Genomic DNA, 20,451 nt, shown 5'->3' on the forward strand with positions numbered 1-20,451 from the left:
CTGGGGTAACATCTGCTGGTGTCCTCTGACCTGTGCTCAAGACAACGCATGACCAGAGGCAGACATACTGAGAACAATGTAAAGGCGACGGCAATGGACAGTTGACCAGACTGCTCCCTGCTTGCATTCCTGTGGTTTAATTACATCTACCAGCATACCCTGGCAGCTTGTGTCTCAATGAGAAGTTGTCATGAGGTCAGTTGCTCAGACATACAGCTAGCTTCTGCTCCACCTCCTGAGGCACCAGTCATAGAGCTCAGCCGCACCAGGCTGGGTGTTTCATCACTGGGCTACATCCTCAGCCCTAGCAGGAGCAATGAAGCAAAGTCACCAACCAGCTCAAGAGTTCAGAAGGATTTAAAGTAGGGACATTTTTATTCTCTCTACTTCCCACTTTTGTAGTTCTTTTAGAGTGTTTTATTTTCCTAAAAAATAGGCTTAGGCCATCTCACCAGCCTGACAGATGGCTGTGAACTCTGCACAACACCATGAAGTAATCAGCACCACACAGCTGTGACTTTGGCTCAGAGGTAAGTCCACAAGCAGTGCATAAACGTATGAATGGCTTTTTCTTAATGCAGGAAACAATTATATACAAGGAGCAAAGAGATTCATGGTTACTGTCATTGACTGAGGAGAGAACTACACACTGGGACAAGCTTCATGAATTCACACCACAATCTCCTGTGAACCTGTGAGTCACTGGTATAGTCTACACACAGTCCACACAGTAAATGCCTTTTTCCATCATTCACAAATATTGACCAAGTGGCTATGCTACATAAAGGTGGCACACTTTGTGAGTCAGAACAGAAGGGATGAGAATGAAGGTTCAGCCTTATCAGTGAGTAGACAAAGAGTGCCAGGGTGAAAGGAAGCCACCAAGAAAGCATTCTAACAATGGTTTAGCCGGTCCGCCCCTTGCGTTTTTGCCTAAAACCAAGGGTGAGAACGACATGCTCTTCTATACCTTCACCAACACCCTCCTTCTTGTGCTGGAGACTCAGTCCAAACACGACAGAGTGACCTAACACAAACACTGTGGGTATCCGAACATCTCTGCTGAACAACTATGGATGTATTATGGATAAACCACTAACAGATTAGAAGGAAATGTCTAAGCAAAGAAACCCTGGAATCTCACAGGCACATGCCTGGTGTCTTAGCTTTGGCAAACAACCTAAGTGTCAGGCTTGCTAATACTCACTTACCTCCTGGTTTCTCAAGGCAGCAAACTCCTGGAGTGCCTCCTTAAGCACAGCCTTCCTGTACCTGATCACTGATTATTAGCACTCCAGAGGCACAGAGCATTGCTCAATGTGGAGAGCCACCTGTTCCCAGCCTCCAAAGGAGGAGGGTCTTAGACTGCAAGGTTTCAGGGCAGGAACCAGGCAGGGTAGCCAAACACCTTCTCTTTCCCTTTTGAACATCAGGGAACTCTTCTCTAAGGTAAGCTCTCTCATGGGCATTGGGTTAAGTGAGGTGGGTAAACTCAATCAGAGGTTCAAGTTTAGAAAGTTCTTGTAACCAGGTGTCTGACCTAGGTTTTCTCACAGCTTAACAGTAATCAGACTGGGACTAAGAACGTAGCTTAGAGGTATAACACTTGTCTAGTATGCCAAAGGCCCAGGGTTTAATTCCCAGTATTGAGGAAAAAAAAAAAAAAGTAATCCAACTCATGTGTTTTGTTCATTTGTTTAATTAAAAAAAAATTTTATTAAAATTTCTTGAGGCGGGTGTCATGTAGCCCAAGCTATCCTTGAACTCCTGATCTTCCTGTCTCTACCTCCCAACTGCTAGGATTACAGGCATGCACTACTACACCTGGTTTCAAACTCATGTTTTGATCCCCATCTTCCTAGCTACTTCATCTCTATGCTAACTAGTTCAGGCAGAGAAAAGAGAAGCATTGGGCGGGCAAGAGTGTCCTGAAACCCCAGTATGTGCTTGGTGATGTCCACTGTGCTCCTCTGGAGGCACAGCTGCAATCTACTTGGCCCAGGAGATCAAGAGGAGGTCCCCACCAGTGAGCTGGGAAAGCCTCACCTTGTAGTCCTGTCCAGATTTACTCTGAAGTGTGGAAGAGACATGCAGACACACGGACTGAATTCTACGGAAGAGTCCTGGTTTGCACCCATGCTGAACCACGCCCTCCACCTTCAGTGCCAGCTGCTGGTTGTTCTGCACAGCAATGGGCTCCGCGGGGTTCCGGGGAGATGGTGACAGAGCAAGCTGAAAGATGAATGCTAAAATAAATGCCAACAGCCAAGAGCAAGCTTCCTTTGCCAACTATGGCCACACTACCCGTTGGTACAGGGCGACGCCGTCATGCAAGTGTCCCTAGCGTCCCACCACTCCCATCGCCTCGCTGCGGGCCCGCCCAGACGGCCCTTGTCCCCCATGCTTTTCAACCCACACCTGTTTTGCTTGAGTTCTGCCAGTGTTTTTGGCAGGGCTTTTATTTTTTATTTACTACTACTACTATTATTATTATTTACAACAAACCATGTCCTATGGAGAAATACACTGCAAAATCTTCGTGACCAGCTGCCCTATCTTTGCTCTAGGTAATTTTGTTGTTGTTTAACTCTCTTAGGAAAATTTAAATATATTAAAGGCAAATACAAATAAAATTCTAGGATTATGTGTACAATGAAGACATTATGATATTGAAAAGTTAGTTTCCACAAGTGAATCAACTGGGTTCTTGGAATTGAACAAAAGGGCTTAGTACGCTAATCAAATAACATAAATCATTAAAAATCCCCGATGTGCCAGGTGTGGTGGCTGTACACGCCTTTTAATCCCAGCACTGGGAGGCAGAGGAAACAGGATCACTGCGAGTTCAAGGCCACCCTGAAACTCCATAGTGAATTCCAGGTCAGCCTGGGTTAGGCCTTGAAAAACCAAAAAAAAAACAAACAACCAAACCAATGTACCTTAGCTGCATAAAGCAAGTCTTGATAAATGAGATGAAGAAATTTCAGTTTTGTGATGCTTCTGAGCCAATGACCTGTGATTAGCCCTGCAGACAACCTGCTGTGTGCCTGTATCTCTACAGCCCAGTGCTGTCTTCATCAGAAAGGTCATTTTGAAATGCAGAGCTGTTATTTGCAATCAAAACTACCTGAACAGATGCCAAAATTTACTGAAGACATAAACTGACAGCAAAAATCTAATCACAATTTATCGCTTCCCAACAATTATAGTCTTTGAATCAAAAACACCTTTTGAATTTTGACTGGCTTAAATATTTCCAAATACTAATAACTATCCATAGACCAGTTTCCCAAACTACTCATTCAGAGGCAAAAGGCCCCAAGCCAGGCGTGGTGGCGCATGCCTTAATCCTAACACGAGGGAGGCAGAGGTAGGAGGATGGCAGTGAGTTCAAGGCCACCCTGAGACTACACAGTGAGTTCTAGGTCAGCCTGGGCTAGAGCAAAACACTATCTTGAAAAACCAAAAAACAAAACAAAACAAAACAAGTGCCTGAAAGATAGGCTCAGATGTGCCAGGCCTGATTCAGGCCGATTAGGGTCTGAGCACATCTCTTGGTGAGTACAAGAGTCTTGCTGGTGACTGCAAGGAAGACAGTAGCTCAGGCTGAGGTAAGAGGCAATGGGCAGGCTTCAGTTACCCTGATGCCTGTGTCCCAACGTGTGGCACTGGCAGCGGAGGAGGCTTAGCTCTCAAGCAGCATGGCCTATGGGAAGAAGGAGAACAGAGCTCACTCTGTACCAGAGCCCGGCTGTGCTGTGCTGCACCTTCAGAAGGCGGCCAGCTGGATTTAAACCTGCAAGAACCCTAAGTGGCCTTTCCACTTACCTTGATACTGGTAGACTGCAGTTTCTGGAAAAAATATCTCTGGAACGAAAGGGGTACTTTCAGCAAAGCAATAATGGCATTGCAGAGGCATGCTGTGTGCTGGGAAAGAAAAGACACCAAATCAACTGGAAGAAAGCTTCCAAATTTCATTGAAAAATAGTACATTTGGGCAGAAGTTTGAAAGCACATTTGCTGTTACAGATTATGATGAAATAGCATATCCATGGGCACAGAAATAGATCCACTACTGTGTACTGTACCATGTGAGGATCTGAGTGTTAAGTGTCCTTCAGGACTACACAATGTACCACGTGAGGATCTGAATGTAAAATGTCCCTCAGGACTGTGCAGTGTACCATGTGGGGTCTGAGCGTGAAATGTTTCTCAGGACTGTGCGGTGTACCCTGGGGGTCTGAGTGCGAAATGATTCTTGATAACTTCTGCGGTCTTCTTTCCTAATATTCTCTTCCTTTTCTATAAACACTCTCCTCGTTCTTCCTTTTTGGTTTTTCGAGGTAGGGTCTCACTCTAGCCCAGGCTGACCTGGAATTCACAACTGGAGTCTCAGGGTGGCCTCAAACTCACGGCAATCCTCCTACCTCAGTCTCCTGAGTGCTGGGATTAAAGGTGTGTGCCACCACACCTGGCTTGTTCTTCCCTTCTTGATCCCTATGCTCTGGTTTTCACAGGCAATGCTGCCCTATGACTTTAAGAACGTCTTTACTCACCCTGAGCTCACTTGCCTCCCAGCCCACCTCCTTCCTTCAACCCCAGACCCACATATTCCCTAGCTTCCTACAAGACAGCCAGATGCCTGATGATGGATGCTCATCTTCCATCACTTGTATGTTCTGCTTTGGAAATGGGGCAGTCAGTAGTCACGGGAGCAGAAACTTGATGCCATGCCTCATTTCTGATTAAGTACTGAAAAAACTGTATTTTACATTTATTTTTGCCTCACTCTAGTCCAAGACAGCCTGGAGCTTACTCTGTACCCAGGCTTGCCTCAGACTTGCAGCAGTCCTTTCTCCTAAGTTCTGGGGTTACAGTCATGAGCTACCACATCTGGTAACCCAACCTTAAAAGTATTACCCTTAGCTCTAAGTCTTGTTCTATGTATCTGCTCTTCTCAATCCTGCTCCCAACTTATTAATTTTCCCTCTATTTTAAACAAAATTTTTATTATACTTGTGTATGTGTTTGTGTGAGTGGGGGGGAATGAATATGAATGGGTGCATCAAGGCCTCTTGCTGCTGCAAAATGAACTGGATGCATGCTCCACTTTGTATGTAAGGCTTTACTTAGGTACTAGGGAATTGAATCCAGGTAGACAGGCTTTTCCAAGCATCTTTGTTGTTGTTGTTTTGTTTTCTTTTTTGTTTTTTTGAGGTAGGGTTTCACTCTAGTTCAGGCTGACCTGGAATTCATGATGTAGTCTCAGTGTGGCCTCGAACTCATAGTGATCCTCCTATCTCTGCTTCCCAAGTACTGGAATTAAAGGTGTGTGCTACCACACCCGGCTTTTGTCAAGCATCTTTAACTCCTGAGCCATCCCCAGCCCCTAACTTTCCTATTAGTGTATTGCAAGAACACTGGAATCATTCCCATTCCCCTAATCCCATGTTTCCGAAGCCATTGCTTGTTCTGCGTCTGTATGACATACGATTGTATCCTAGCCACTCCTCTCCTGTCCTCTCGTGTCAAAGCTGTGTCACCTGGCCTCTGCCTGCCTGTTCGGGCTCATGTCCAGCTCTGGCCTGTACGTGACACTGCTCCAAGAGCAGCTGCGCTTGTGCTCTTTAGCATGATGCTCTCTGCCTGAGAGGTCCCAACCCTCCCTAGTTGTCTGGGAGACTCACATGTAAAGACTCGTCTGAATTACACCCCTGCCTCACTTACCAATCCTGCATCAGGAATTCCTGTATTTTATCTTACTTATTCATTTACATATTCATTCACTCACTTGTTCATTGCAGTGCTAGGGCTCAAACCCAGGGCCTATGTATACACGACAAGCTCATGTTCTCTTCTGTGCTACATCTTTACCTTATGCACATGGACTATATGATGTGTTTGTTTGTTTCAAGGCTTTACTTCCTAGACAGTGAACAAAAGGGAAGTCCTGTGCCTGCCAATGTTTTATTCCTAGGACCCAATACATGTTTGAACCACACTCGGGTCTCTGAAGGCACTGAATCTGTGAAATACAGTTTGAAAAGAGATAAGACAACAATCAACATGCATTAACTGTTCCTTATACACTAGGCAATGCACTATATAGTATGTGTTATTTCATCTCACAGCTATCTTTTTAAAGTATTTATTTATTTACTTACTTACTTACTTAGAGGGGGAGGGAGACCAGGTCCTCTTGCTACTGCAAATAAATTCCAAACACATGTGCCACTTGGCACATCTTGCTTTATGTGGGTACTGGGCAATAAAACCTGGACCATCAAGCTTTGCAAGCCAGGGCCTTTAACCACTGAGCCATCTCTCTAGCCCCCAACTTCAGTTATCTTATGAGGTATGTATTTTTCCCTTTTCATGTAAAAAGATTAAGTAATTTAAGTAACAGAGCTGTTGAGTGGCAGAGCAAGAATTTGAATATAGTTCTGAACAAACTCATGACTTTTTTTTTTAACTGTGTCTCCTCCTGGGCAGAAGTGTCTCACTCTTCATTACACCCAGTGCATTCAGCTCCCGACCCCTGTGCCCAGCAGCTGTGTCAATTCACTTAAGCAAATATGACGGACAAATTCACATGCAATGTGGCATGCTGCAGAGAGCATCCACCTGAAACTGACCCTAGCTCTTTAACACGGGACACTTTTATTCACTTCAGTGCGGGAGATGACAGGGAGAAGAGCAGGAACCAGGCGGGAGTTCAGGGAACACCTCCACCTAACATGGGGATAAGGGAGAGAACCTTCCCAAAAGTGTTCGGAGACTGGCTGCTAGGGATGGCGCAGACTGTGTCTCAAGTGAATACATGTACACAGGTGGACAGGCACCTATGTGCACAAGCAGGTGGAGGCTAGAGGACCTCAGTGCTGTTACTTAGGAAAAGCCACCTACCTTCTGGAGACAGTGTCTCTCATTGGCCTGTAGCTTGCCAAGTAGGCTAGACTGGCTGGCCAGTGAGCCCAGGGATATGCCCATCTCTGCTCCCCTCGTGCTGGGATGACAGGCCTGTAGTGCCACGTGTGGCTTTTGTTAAGCCATGCATTCTAAGTGTTGGACTCAACACTTTACCAACTGAGCTATCTCCATGGCCCTCAAGTGCGTGTGTTGAAACCCTCAACTGCTACGTGACAGTGCTTGGAGAAGAGGCTGCCAAGCGTGGATCAGTGTCCCTTCACCAGGTGAAGGAGGAACAACCAGAAGGTAGCAGTCAGGGAGTGGATCTTCCCCAGTGCTATACCTCGATTCTGGGTTTTGCAGCCTCTAGAACTGAGAAATAAAAATCTGTTCTTGAAGCCATTAGGCGATGGTATTTTGTCACAAAGCTAAGATGCTGGGAATAGTCCAGTGGGCAGGAGAAACATCTGTGTGAGCGTGCAGCCTGTCCTTTAACTGGGCAGTCATAATCAGTGAGTAGCCAGGAGCGCTGAAGCAGCAGAGACCCCGCAGGCACAGACTGAAAAGTCTATGTACCAAGAGCACTCGCGTCCTCGCCTGACAGGAACTGCTTCCCTGCTCCTGTCAGAAAACAAGCCCAGCTCTTTGTTTCAATTAGCCAGTGGTTGCCAATCCTGGCACATGGAAGAATCTCCCAGAAGCTTCTAAAGAGTGCTCCCTGACTTAGATGGCATTATGTTCTGAGACACCCATGAGCGGCTGGAAATACTGAAAGCCAAAGTTGCATTCAGCACACTTAGATCTACCAAGCACAGCGCAGGAGCACCTTACAAGAGCCCAGAACACTTATGTTAGCCACAGGGCCACCTTACAAGAGCCCAGAACGCTTACGTTTGCCACAGGACCACTGTACAAGAGCCCAAAACGCTTACATTAGCCCATGTAGGGACAAAGCAATCTAACATAATGTCTGTTTTATAATAGAATAATGAATATTTCATTTACTTTACTGAATGCTGTACTAAAACTGAAAGATACAATGAATATTCCCCACTAAATATGCTTTTGTATCACTCCTTTGTGAAATGCAAGTTATAAGTGGAATCACTGTACATCAGGGTCTTACTATTCTGATGCCTGGGCCTCATTTCCAGCAATGTATGGTTAGCGGGCTAGGTAGAGTAGAAATTACATATATGTAATAATTTAAATACAACATAAATGTGTTTATATTATATGTAATTTAAAATTAGATATGTATAATTTAAATGTAATATAAACATATATACTGAAAAATTCCCAAAGTGATTCTAGTTCACAGCAAATTGACAAATGTTGCAACTTCAGTTAAATTGTTTTTTTTAAAAAAAAAAGGTAACACCCATGAAGTTCTGTCTGCATCTCATGTTACTATGGCTATGGAGCAGCTAGGGATGAACTAATCATTGTTAGGGATGGAACTTATACCTTGGCATGAAGATGGCATTCTACAAACCCTGTTGTATAGATAAGGACAAGAACAGAGGTCATCTTGGTGAGCTCCCAGTTAAAGTACCAGAGAAGGAATTAAAAAAACAGAAACCAGGCTGGAGAGATGGCTTAGCAGTTGAGGCACTTGCCTGCAAAGCCAAAGGTTCCAGGTTTGATTCCCCAGGACCGTCATATGCCAGATACACAAGGTGGCACAGCACATGTGTCTGGAGTTCATATGCAGCAGCTAAAGGCCCTGGCACGCCCATTCTCTCTCTCAAATAAAGTTCCTTAAAAAAAAAAAAAAAACAAAAAAAAACACCCAAGTATCACTTGCCATGTAGGAAACGGGGGCATATTTGCGGTTGAGCGACTCCACCTCCTCTAAGACATGATGATACACAGACACCATTCTTCTCTCGTATTCACTGTCTGCAGGGGCTGCTCCACTGGACCCATACTCCTGGAAACTGAAGGATCAGTGTCAATCAACCAAGATAGCAAGTCTGCTTAAGTGTGTTGTCAAGTACTTTCCACAGTCTCAGGTTTTTTTTTGTATTTTTTTTTTTTCCCCGAGGTAGGGTCTTGATCTAGCCCAGGCTAACTTAGAATTCACTAAGTTGTCTCAGGGTGGCCTTGAACTGATGGCAATCCTCCTACTTCTGCCTCCCAGGTGCTGGAATTAAAGGCATGACCCACCACACCTGGCCCTCAGTTCTTAAAATGAAGATTATATAGATTAATTTTGACAATTTCACATATGTATATGATATATTTTGATAATACTCATCCCATTACCCTCTCTTATCTCCTTCCTACTCCTGCAAAACTTCCTTTTCTTCCCAACTGACAGTTTTGAAAACAGGAGGCAGGATGTTCCATTCTATCTTCTGGAGCAGAAAATTAATGTTTTGATGCTAGTTATGTGACCCAGGGAAAATGACAGTTTTTTCTTCCACAATTTCTTTTCCCAAACACTACTGTAATGATTAGGTAAAATAATATAACTGTAATGCAAGGCATTACTAGACCTACCTTGCTGATTCTGGATCCAAAATCAAGGCTTCTATTGCGTGAGATATCAGTAAACAGCTCTGCTGCTGTCTAGATTAATGTTAAGTTAGACATCCAGAAAATCCAGACGTTTATAAATTTTATATGAATGATGAATGAACCAAGATGAGGACTGTTTTCAGTAAAAAGTAACATTATCTACTTAAATGATTTGGGGCTCTATTTTTCCCCTTTAAGGGATGTATGTATGCTCCATAAGCTAGGCAAATGTTTTACTACTGAATTAGCTTCAGACCGCTTCAAAATTGTTTTTTGGGGCTGGAGAGATGGCTTAGTGGTTAACATACTTGCTTGCAAAAGCCAAAGGACCCAGGTTTGATTCCCCAGGACCCACGTAGGCCAGATACACAAGGTGGCACAAGTGTCTACAGTATGTCTGCAGTGGCTGAAGGCCCAGGCACATCCATTCTCTATCAGCTAGCTAGCTAGCGAGCGAGCGAGCGAGCTTGCTTGCTTGCTTGCTTGCTTGCTTGCTTTCTTTCCTTCCTTTCCTTTCCTTTCCTTTCCTTTTCCTTCCTTCCTTCCTTCCTTCCTTCCTTCCTTCCTTCCTTCCTTCCTTCCTTCCTTCCTTCCTTCCTTCTTTCTTTCTTTCTTCTTTCTTTCTCTCTCTCTCTCAAATAAATAAAAATAAATTAAAACAACTTAAATTATTTTTTCACTAAAAAACCCTTTTTTGTTTTTTGTTTTTCGAGGTAGCATCTCACTCTAGCCCAGGCTGACCTGGAATTCACTATGGAGTCTCAGGGTGGCCTCGAACTCAAGGCAATCCTCCTACCTCTGCCTCCCATGGGCTGGGATTAAAGGCGTGTGCCACCATGCCCGGCTATAAAAAACCTTTTTTTGAGACAGGGTCTCACCAAGTTGTCTGCCTGTTCTCGGTTACAACTTCTTATCTGTTTTAGATACAGTGGTTCTTCACAGGAGTTTGAGACAAAGAAGAAAACGGCTAGGAAGATTGCTCACTGGATAAAGTGCTTGCTGTATAAGTGGGTACTTCAGTTTAGACCCACAGAATTCACAAAACACGGGGTACAGTAGCACAGGTGTCTTGAGTCCCAGGCTGCCCACAGTAAGATGGGAGGTGGAGACAACAGAATCCCCCCAGAAGATGCTTACAGGCCAGCTAGCCTGCCTAGCTCAGAAATGAATGAGAAAGCAATCCTCAACCAAGGTCAAAGGTGAAGGCTAATACCCAAAGCTATCTCCACCCATGCACCATGGCACATATGTACTCAAATTCACACGTATGAAAATGCATTCCACCCCCAACCCCCCAAAAAGAAAAAGAACAACCAAAGAATGCCACCCATAAAAAGAAAGGAGGGAGGGAGGGAAGAAGGAAGGACGGCACTTGTTTGCAGTCTTCCACGGTTTCTAAGCTGGGGCTACAGGGATCTGCCAACCCCCTGAAAATGTATTCTAAGTCTAGAGTATATGTACATCTATACATTAGAAGGGGAGAACATCTACAATATGTAGTCATTTCAATCAATAAATCAAAATGCCAAGAACTACCAACTAGCAGGACTAACAACTTCCAAGTATTTTTTTTTTCCTCCTTCCAATACAATCCGAAGTTGCTAATCAGAAAATACGAATAATTTAAACAGGGTTTAGGGAGGAACGGTAACTGAAAGTATTGAGCAGATACGCAGGGTCTTCAGCCACAGCTCGAGTGAGCACAAGGTGCTCTGTGCCGGGCCGGCTTGCTAGCCAGCCTCTACCTCCTGGACTCAGGTTACCCTCATGCCTCATCTCTTGGGAAGCTGGGGTACAGGTTCATGTCACTGTGCCACAGGACTCCTCTGGATGTTCTTCTGGGGATGGACAAGACCACCACAAAGTCACGCCATTTTCAGAAGACTGGCTTAAGTTAAAAAGCAAAATTATTCTGCTCATACTGAACTTAAAGGGGAAATTATTACTTATACTAAACTTGAAGGTTATCTAATATGTACTTGGTAGTTAAGCATACCTGGAATATTAAATCTCTATCATAAAGTATACTTCCCAAGCAAAAATAAGCACTAGAGGAGCAACTTTAGGATACAGTTCCACATTCCTCAAAGTTGCTGAGTCCGCGTCGAAAGATGCCTGATAAAGACGCCCATACCGGGAAGCAAGGCTTCGGAACTCTTCTGTGGACCGCCTCATCTGCGGAGGAAAAGCCAGCGGTGACACACACGCCGCTGTTACTGCATACACATAAAGTAAAAACTGTCCTCCAACAAAGTTTCAAAGAAAACACTGTATTCTGTCATGTTCATAAACTCTGTTAAATAAAATCAACAAAGATGTCAAATGAAACTATAAATGTTCATAAGATAATAATTTGTTATTTCAAAGCAACAAAATTACAGTTTTGTCTCTTAAGTTTCACCAAAATAACTAGCATTGTTATAAACATTCCCAACTTTTTACAAAGTAATTCTGCTCTATGAACAGCAGCCCTCAGCTGTTTCAGGCTGTTGTTTCAGCTGAGCATTTGATACAAACCCCGTGTTTTACCTCTTGGAACGTTTCAACTCAAAACAAACTCCTAAATCTCTCAAGCAGCAGTAAAACCTGCAAAGAAAAGAAAGCTAAGCCTTGCCTGACTGGAGATTCGGCCGCACCTCTGAAGGTCATTCCCCAAGGTCATGGCAATGGTAGTGGCAATTGCAGGGGGAGGGCTGGTCTTGAGGCTGTTGCAAGTACAGATAAGCTGAGAGAAGGCTTGGAGAAGATCAATCCTGAGCTTGACAAACTCACACTGAAAACTTAAAGGGTTCAGTGGTGTGCTGGCAGCCTGGAGTGAAAAGAAGATAAGAAGCGGAAGGAAATGGGGCGGGGCAGCGTCAGTCCCACCTGGCCCACCACACTGTGAACACAATCAGCCACTTTAAACCATCCGGAGACAAAGCTGCCATGGTATGGAACATGTACCGAGTCTATTTTTTCTTGTCTTTACTACCTAAAAAAACAGTATAACACCTATTCATATTGCATTTATATCGTACTAGGTATTAGAAGTAATCCTGAGATGATTTGAAGACATGCATAGGGCTGGAGAGATGGCATGTGTGTAGATTTTGCTATCTGAGGGTGTGGATGTGATTTGGCACCAATTCTCCCCAGAAACTGAGGCACATACATGTTAGTTTATGTACAAGGTCAGTAGCTGTAACAGCATAGTGGGGGAAATACATAATTATAAAGAGAATTATGTAATATTAGAAAAAAACTATTAGCATTTTCTCCAAATACTCTCCATTCTATTGATACTCAAAGGTTCCTTACTTTCTATACTCTAATAGTGTTAGGAAAAGTTGGGTGTAAGAAAAGATAAAGACAAAAGAAATACAGTCACATTATCTCCAGGCTCCCTTTAACCCATATCAATTCAAAACGGCAGATAGCACAGAAGATATCAAAGAAGAGGTTGCTGTAAGCGTTCCCCCAAGGGTGGGGCCCGAGGGTTAGGCCTTGGGTATCAAAGCAGTGTTAGCTGCATAGAAGGGGTGACGAATGGTGAGAATGGTGACTCGGCAGAGAACTAAGGTAACTCTCAACTAGCAACCATGCTAATGGGGACCCTAGCAGTATTCCCAACAAAAGGTACATTCTAAAAATATGCTAATTTAACAATGAATAGAAGCATGTTGAACTTAATTTTCTTATGTGATATGACTTGCTTAAAATATGCTCTTGTGTTCTCTTGGGATAGGATCTTACACTATTCTTCTAGCAGGAAAACCAGAAATAAGATTTTGGTTTGTGGGATTAAAGGAGTCAGTTACACTACTATCCACCTGGCCAAATACCCACCTGTTGTCCTCAGTGTAATTCTCATTACTAGTAAAAGTCAAATGATAATATATATTGTGAGGCAGTAAATATGTTACCCTACAAAATAAGAAAATACAAAAAAAAAATACTTCCTACATCCTTTATGAGAATGCACACTTGCCTAACATGCCTCTTGAATTTCAAGGCCCTTTATGAAGCATTATTTACAATGTAAAGATAATTAACTATACTCAATATCTACTCTGTGGTTTTCTACCTCTAGAATATCTAGTTCTAAAGCTAAGTGATCATATAGAGACCATTTCAGTTATCCTTAACTTCTTCAGTGAGACCTGACTTTATTCTTATAAACGATCGGTTCCTTCTTCTTCCTCTGCCTCTTTAGTTACTTCTTGCTATTTTCAAGTTACTGCTTATCAGTAAGAGCACAGGAGCAGGGCATATGATACTATTAGGTAAATGTAGTAAGACCTATACTGTCTGGCAAAAATGCTGGAATGTTGTTCTAAATGTACTAGGACAGTGAAAGAGAAGCAAGATTCAGAATGAGAACTGCTGCCACACTGGTTATGTTCCCAACTAACAGGAAGTGTTGACTGATGGGATGACAACCTGGAAGTGACTGTGACCACCTTGGGTCATGGTATGCTGAAGGAGGAGTAATGGAAAACATACAGCATAAGTCCTAAAGGAGCTTTACAAAGAAATTTGTCATGGAGATCAAAGATTTTAAAAGGTAATAGTATCTAGGAAATATGGGTCCTAAGGTAAGCAAATAAATTAGCTCAAACACTCAGGAAGGAATTATTTCTAGTTAGCTCAGCATAGCCAGGTAAAGGAGTAGCAAGTTTCCTTTCTCTCTAGGCTGTCGTCAGTCTTGAGGCAGGCCTCACTCCAGCCTGGGCTCACCTGTAATGCACTCTGAGGCCCAAGCTGATTTCAGACTCAGTGATTCTCCTACTTCCAACTCTCAAGTGCTGGGATTCAAGGTATGAGCCACCATACCTGGCTTATCAATTATGAATGCTAAAATGGGGATATTTTATATGTTTCCATGATATATTTGTTTTTTTGGCAATGTCAAATATATACACCAGCATATTTCTCTGATAGTTAAAAACAGTATAAACTGAGGAAGGGAGAGGATTCTCACCGAGCACAACCACCAAAGGAGACTTAAGAACTTACTGTTAAGGAAGCAATCCCTTTGTGGTAGAATTTTAAAGACTCGGCAATGCAAGAAAGTGCTGAGCTATAATTCTCCTCTTGCAACCCAGTGAGACATTGTTCAGCATGTGAGAACTCCTTCAGACTATTCAGCCAAAAGTAGAAGTGTTCTGAGGCCACCTGAGTCAGCAAACTCTGATAAAGTTCTCTGGCCATGTCATGATTACCCTAAAAAAAGAAAAGAAATAAAAGGAGAATGTGGTAAGGTCCTTACATTTGAAATAGTTGATGTAGCAGGTAAAAGACAAACGGGAGCTTGAATAATCACTTCTCACATTACATAATTCTTTGAGACACACTTGAACTATTTCTTCAGAATGCTGAGTTTCATTTATGCAACATTATGCCTCAAGTTCTTTCCCAAAACAGTCCAAAGAGAAAACAAATGGAATGGACTGTAACCCGAGTATAGAGTTCCTGTGTGTCCTTGCAGGCGCTATTTAGTGCATGAGGAGCCCCAGGGTGGGTAGTTGTTGGGGGAATGTAAATGCCATTTAATGTCTGCGAGCAGAGATGCTCAAGATCCTGCATGCTCAGCTTGGGGGGTACACGGAAGAGCGGTCCCGCAATCACGCTCCTGCCCCAAGCTGGAAAGGGAGCACGTGCCTCCATCACCCAGCCCCACCCTCTCTGTACTAATCTTGCTTTGTATTTCTTCTCACAGAAAGTTGATAAAAGTTGTTAGGCTTCCCATATGCTACATACAGCATACTAAAGCTTTCCTGTTGCTACTTAAGAAAGAGAAGGCTGGGGAAAGACCTTCCTCACAACACTGATGAACAGTCAAAACCAAAGCCCTTTCCTTCATCATCCTAGAACTATGAGCAGGAAGTCCTTCCATCTTTATTCTTCGTTGACTATGATGAATTACACAAAATCTAAGGCACACATTCGCCCATGCACACCTCTCCGTTACTCTGAGGAAAGTCATACCATTCTGGAAGCCTGCCTGGCAATCCGGTACACAGTCCACCCATTGGAGACACTTTCCAGCTGCTGCTTTATTACGGCCTTTATTTCAGCAGACAATGCTTTCTGGCTGGCGACAAAAATCACAGTAGCCAAGCTTACCTAACAGTGACAGGAAGTAAGGAAGTCATGTAATTTTACCTGATGTCATAGATAATTTGCTCAAAAGAAAAAAAATGAATTAGGGCTCATCATAAAAGAACAAAATTCTATTTCCATTGACATTGACCCCACCTCTCATTGTGAAGTTGTTAAATAACATGTTCTACTGGTTTACAGCATTGTTTATAAAAGCAAGTAACTAAAAGCAATACCCATAACTATGGCTAAATATGGTATAAGCACACCAGAACATCCATTAATAAAATATAGAGATCAGTATAAATGACTACCAGGACAGGCAAACTTCATAACATATACATAAAGCCAAAATATGTAGAGTAAGGCTGCACGCTTAGACATATACTAGGCCATGAAAGTGCAGCATGTGTGGAATGATAGGAATAAACTCAGAGTGTATGTTTCTTCTATAAGAGAGGAGGTAACAATTAGGGGAAGTGATGGCTAATCTTCATGGTCAAGTTTGTTGAATTCAGAATCACCATGGAAACACAGCTCTGCATGTGTCTATGAGGGTGTGGTAGTTTGATTCAGGTGTTCCCCATAAACTGGGAAACTGACTAGGTTCCCAGCTGATGGAGGTTTGGGAATTAATGCCTCTTGGGGGCAGTGTATTTTGAGGGGCAGGCTTATGGGTGTTATAGCCAGTGTTTGGTATACTCTCCTGTTGCTATTGTCCACTTTATGTTAGCCAAGGGTTGATGTCCACCCTCTGCTCATGTCATCGTTTTCTCCTGCCATAATGAAGCTTCCCCTCAGGCCTGTAAGCCAAAATAAACCTTTTTTTTTTTCCCCACAAGCTGCTCTTGGTTGGGTGATTTCTACCAGCAATGCGAACCTGACTGCAACAATAAAGTGATACCTAGGAGTGGGGTTGCTGCTAGACACCTGACTGTGTGGCTTTGGCCTTTTGGAGCTGATTTTCAAGAGGGATGTGGAAGGATTTGAAACCTTGGTCTAAGAAATGCCTTGCAGTACAGCTTGATGGTTTTATTCAGGTGTCTTGTTCTAGCTCAGGCTGACCTGGAATGTACTATGTAGTTTCAGGGTGGCCTTGAAATCACACTGATCCTACCTCTGCCTCCTGAGTGTTGGAATTAAAGGCATGAGCCACCACACCCAACTAAAACTTATTTTTAAAAATATCTTATTTATTTGAGAGAGAGAGAATGGGTGTGCCAGGGTGTGGTGGTTTGATTCAGGTGTCCCCCATAAATGTAGGTGTTCTGAATGCTAGGTTCACAGCTGATGGAGATCTGGGAATTAACGCTTCCTAGAAGCAGTGTATTGTTGGGGATGGGCTTATGGGTGTTATAGCCAGTGTCTCCTTGCCAGTGTTTGGCACACTCTCCTGTTGCTATTGTCCACCTTATGTTGGCCAGGGGGTGATGCCCACCCTCTGCTCATGCCATCATTTTCCCCTGCAATAGTGGAGCTTCCCCTCAAGCCTGTAAGCCAAAATAAACCTGTTTTTCCCACAAGCTACTCCTAGTTGAGCAATGCAAACCTGACTGCAACAGAGGGTATTCCAGAAAGGTTTCAGTGAGGTGGGACGATCCACCCTGAATGTGAGTGGCACCATTTCATGGGCTGGGGTCTCAAAGTGAATAAGGAAAAAGCAACTTATGAGTCAGCGTTCATCCCTCTCTGCTTCCTGACTGCAGGCATAATGTGACCAGCCACCTCACACTCCTGCCACCATGCCTTCCTCACTGTGATGGGCTGCGTCCTTCCTTTATTAACTGTGAGCCATTCTCATGATGGTATCTGGTCACAGCAATGAGAAAAGTGACTAATACAGGGGTACATATGAGGCTTCAAATACATTGGTAACCCTTTTTTGTTAAGATGGATAAAAGACTTTGCATTTTAGTCTTCTTTACATATCTTTTGAGTACTGGGTTTCAGTTAAAATTACCTTAAAATAGTACTAATAAATGCCACTCCATCAAAAAAACATCATCATCATCAACAAAACAAAAGAAAAAAACAGACCTGGCTAACTGTCTCCTAGTATTGCTGATCTACATATGTGGTGATAACAGTATGATGCCATAACCATGGCCACTGCCATTAATTGTCAAGACAACCCTTACTCATAGCAAATGATGACCAGGGGTTATCAAACCTTTACATAATGCCCCCTAGAGGATTAAATTCAAATCAGGCATGACTAATCCTTTCCTTAGGCTTCTCCTAACCTGTAAATTCAGATGGGCAGAAAGAATCCAGAGTGGCCCTCTCTAGCTTCCATTGCATGCATGGTGATTCTCAGCCACAGAAACCTTTAAACTAATATCCTTTATAGCTTCTATTGCTTCTGCATCTCTCTACCATTGCTTAACCCTAGTCTACTGAAGGAAGCCTAAATTGAATTACAAATAGTTACAGAGTCCTATAGTAAAAATAAGAATTTAATATAATTTATAGTCATTATTAAATTTTCAACATATTTTCTGAAGCACAGAAGTTTCTTTTATTTGCATAAAAAACTAGTTTTCAGGACTGGAGAGATGACTTAGCAGTTAAGACATTTGCTTGCAAAGCTAGGACCCATGTTCTACTCTCCAGATCCCATGTAAGCCAGATGCACAAAGGTGAGGCAAGTGCAAGGTCACCATGCCCACTAGGAGGCAGAAGTGTCTGGAGTTCGATTGCAGTGGCTGAGGCCCTACCATGCCAATTTTCTCTCTCTCTCTCAAAAAAAAAAAAAGTTTAAACGTTGTCCTTTGTAATAAATGAAAATAAAAAGCAGACTGAAGGTTTTGGCCACACTAAACTGACTTGACAGAAAGTAAGTTTAAATCTAAACTCAAAAGTGAAATACAAGTTGAGAATCCCCTTACCTGAAATATCTTGTGACCAAAAGTGTTTAGATCTAGGAATTTTAGTATACTTTGCTAGCTAAGCATCACAAATCAAATGCTCTGATATTCAAAACTGCTTAAAAAGTTTTAGATCTCTGGACTGGAGAGATGGCTTAACGATTAAGCGCTTGCCTGTGAAGCCTAAGGACCCTGGTTCAAGGCTCAATTCCCCAGGACCCAAGTGAGCTAGATGCACAAGGGGCATATGCATCTTGACTTCCTTTGCAGTGGCTGGAAGCCTTGGTGCACCCATTCTCTCTCCCTCTCTCTCTCTCTCTCTCTGTTGCTCTCAAATAAATAAATAAAAATAAAAAAAGAAAATTAAAAAAAAAACAACTTAGATTTCTGAGTAGTTTAGGTATTGGAACTTCTGAATTGAGCATTTCAATTTGTAGTTAAAAAAAAAAAAAAAAAGGAAAAAGCTAGAGTAGCTCAGTGTGGTGGCTCAAGTCTCTAATCCCAATGCTCAGGAGTATGAGGCAGGAGTTTTACTATGAGTTTAAGGTCAGCCTGGGCTACAGAATAAGACCCTGTCTCAAAACAAAACAAACAAACGCAAACTTACTTTTTTAGGTTTTATTCACTTATTTTTTTGTGGTGTTTAGGTTAAACCCAGAGCTTTGCACATGCTAGCTAAACAATCTTCCTCATTCCTCCTGACATACTCAACCCAGCAAGTGTGACTTCAGCAATTACTTTAACCTGTTGTCTGCTTGAGTTTTTTGTTTGTTTTTGGTTTGGTCTTAAATCTTCTAATCCTCTTGAACCATAAGTTGCAGATAGTACTGACATGTTGTCTTCAAGTCCATCCTTGGTAACCTTTCTCTCTGTTCCTAAGAACACTGGCCTCACTGGTGTGTTTGTGGTTTTACATCCCTTTCACCATTAGCATTTCTATTTTTCCAAAATGGTCTTTAAAATAACTGTATCCTGCAGTGAACCCTTACTTAGCCTGGGACCACATGCCTCAAGAGTTCCACAGCAAATCTCGTATACTTTAGCTCAGCTCTGCACCTGAGTATGCGCATGTATCTTCTGTTTTGCTTCTGAAATGAACTCAAACAGTACTGCTGGCTTCTTAAAGTACTTCCCACAAGACCAGCACTAGTCACACACAGCAGGTTTCAATGGTGGCTTTACCAGAAGTTCCTGTTGCTTGTCCGTGGCTGACCGTCCAATCACCTTGTAGAGCTCCATGAGGTCACCAAGCATCCCATCGCCCAACACTGGCAGCTGCATGGCAATGGCTGCCAGGCAATGGCACATCAGGATCCGGGCAGCATCCTGGGCACTGTGAAGCTGAGTGAGCAGAGTGTCCACCACAGAGCGGCTCAGGTGGGGCCGGCCCCTAGCCAACTTCACCATACAATTGAGAGCAATCTGCACACCAAGAAGAAAATGGACTAGCTACATAAAGGCACTCAACCCCACATTAGGATTGTGATGGATAACAAGTTTGAAATGGCCAAGTCAGTAACACATATCAGAACATCAACCACTCATTTCAATCCAAGACTGAAAAAAAGATGAGATGAAAATCTTAAGAAATCAGGCTAAAGAGAAGAATTTATGCCAAACAAAATATTATCATGACTGTACTTTTACCATTTTTCAAGATCTGCTCCTAAAGCATCACTATCTCTCAGAAACATAGGAAAACATAGACTTTTGGCCCCACTCATCTCAACTGTGACAAGCTAACTTCTTGTGCATGTGTGTTGAGTTAACTGAGTGAGGATTCAGTCTTAGAAGATGATCTCAATGACTACACAGGCATGGAAGTGGGAAAGGCTTCTAAGTTCTCTTATTTCTCTACTGTACTCTCAAAGCAGACTGGCTGTGGACCATCTCCCTGTCAGGACAAGATGATGACATGGTTATTATCTAGTAAACTAGAAACATAGACTCTAACCTTTTCATAGCTGAGTCGTCTTAATATCCATTGTTAGTTTCTTTCCATTCTTCCACAATATCCATGTCTCCCTAAATCTGATTCCTTGAAAAGAGGTCAATCCATTCTACACAC

At 42.9% G+C, this 20,451-nt stretch overlaps 1 protein-coding gene across 2 annotated transcripts in view; it reads right to left on the bottom strand.

The window, feature by feature from the left end:
- Positions 1 to 20,451, bottom strand: part of Ints7 (integrator complex subunit 7) — a 61,884-nt gene that overhangs the window by 2,335 nt on the left and 39,098 nt on the right. For both annotated transcript variants that reach the window (XM_004671293.2, XM_045155483.1), the window contains exons 11-19: positions 19,566 to 19,805; positions 15,403 to 15,540; positions 14,431 to 14,637; positions 12,047 to 12,241; positions 11,504 to 11,607; positions 9,415 to 9,483; positions 8,717 to 8,849; positions 3,829 to 3,927; positions 2,047 to 2,232 (exon numbers count right to left, since the gene is read on the bottom strand). In XM_004671293.2, coding sequence (XP_004671350.1) covers positions 2,047 to 2,232; positions 3,829 to 3,927; positions 8,717 to 8,849; positions 9,415 to 9,483; positions 11,504 to 11,607; positions 12,047 to 12,241; positions 14,431 to 14,637; positions 15,403 to 15,540; positions 19,566 to 19,805 — 1,371 coding nt within the window. The remainder of the gene's footprint in view (positions 1 to 2,046; positions 2,233 to 3,828; positions 3,928 to 8,716; positions 8,850 to 9,414; positions 9,484 to 11,503; positions 11,608 to 12,046; positions 12,242 to 14,430; positions 14,638 to 15,402; positions 15,541 to 19,565; positions 19,806 to 20,451) is intronic.

The sequence above is a fragment of the Jaculus jaculus genome, chromosome 1, assembly GCF_020740685.1.
Source record: "Jaculus jaculus isolate mJacJac1 chromosome 1, mJacJac1.mat.Y.cur, whole genome shotgun sequence".
NCBI lineage: Eukaryota > Metazoa > Chordata > Mammalia > Rodentia > Dipodidae > Jaculus > Jaculus jaculus.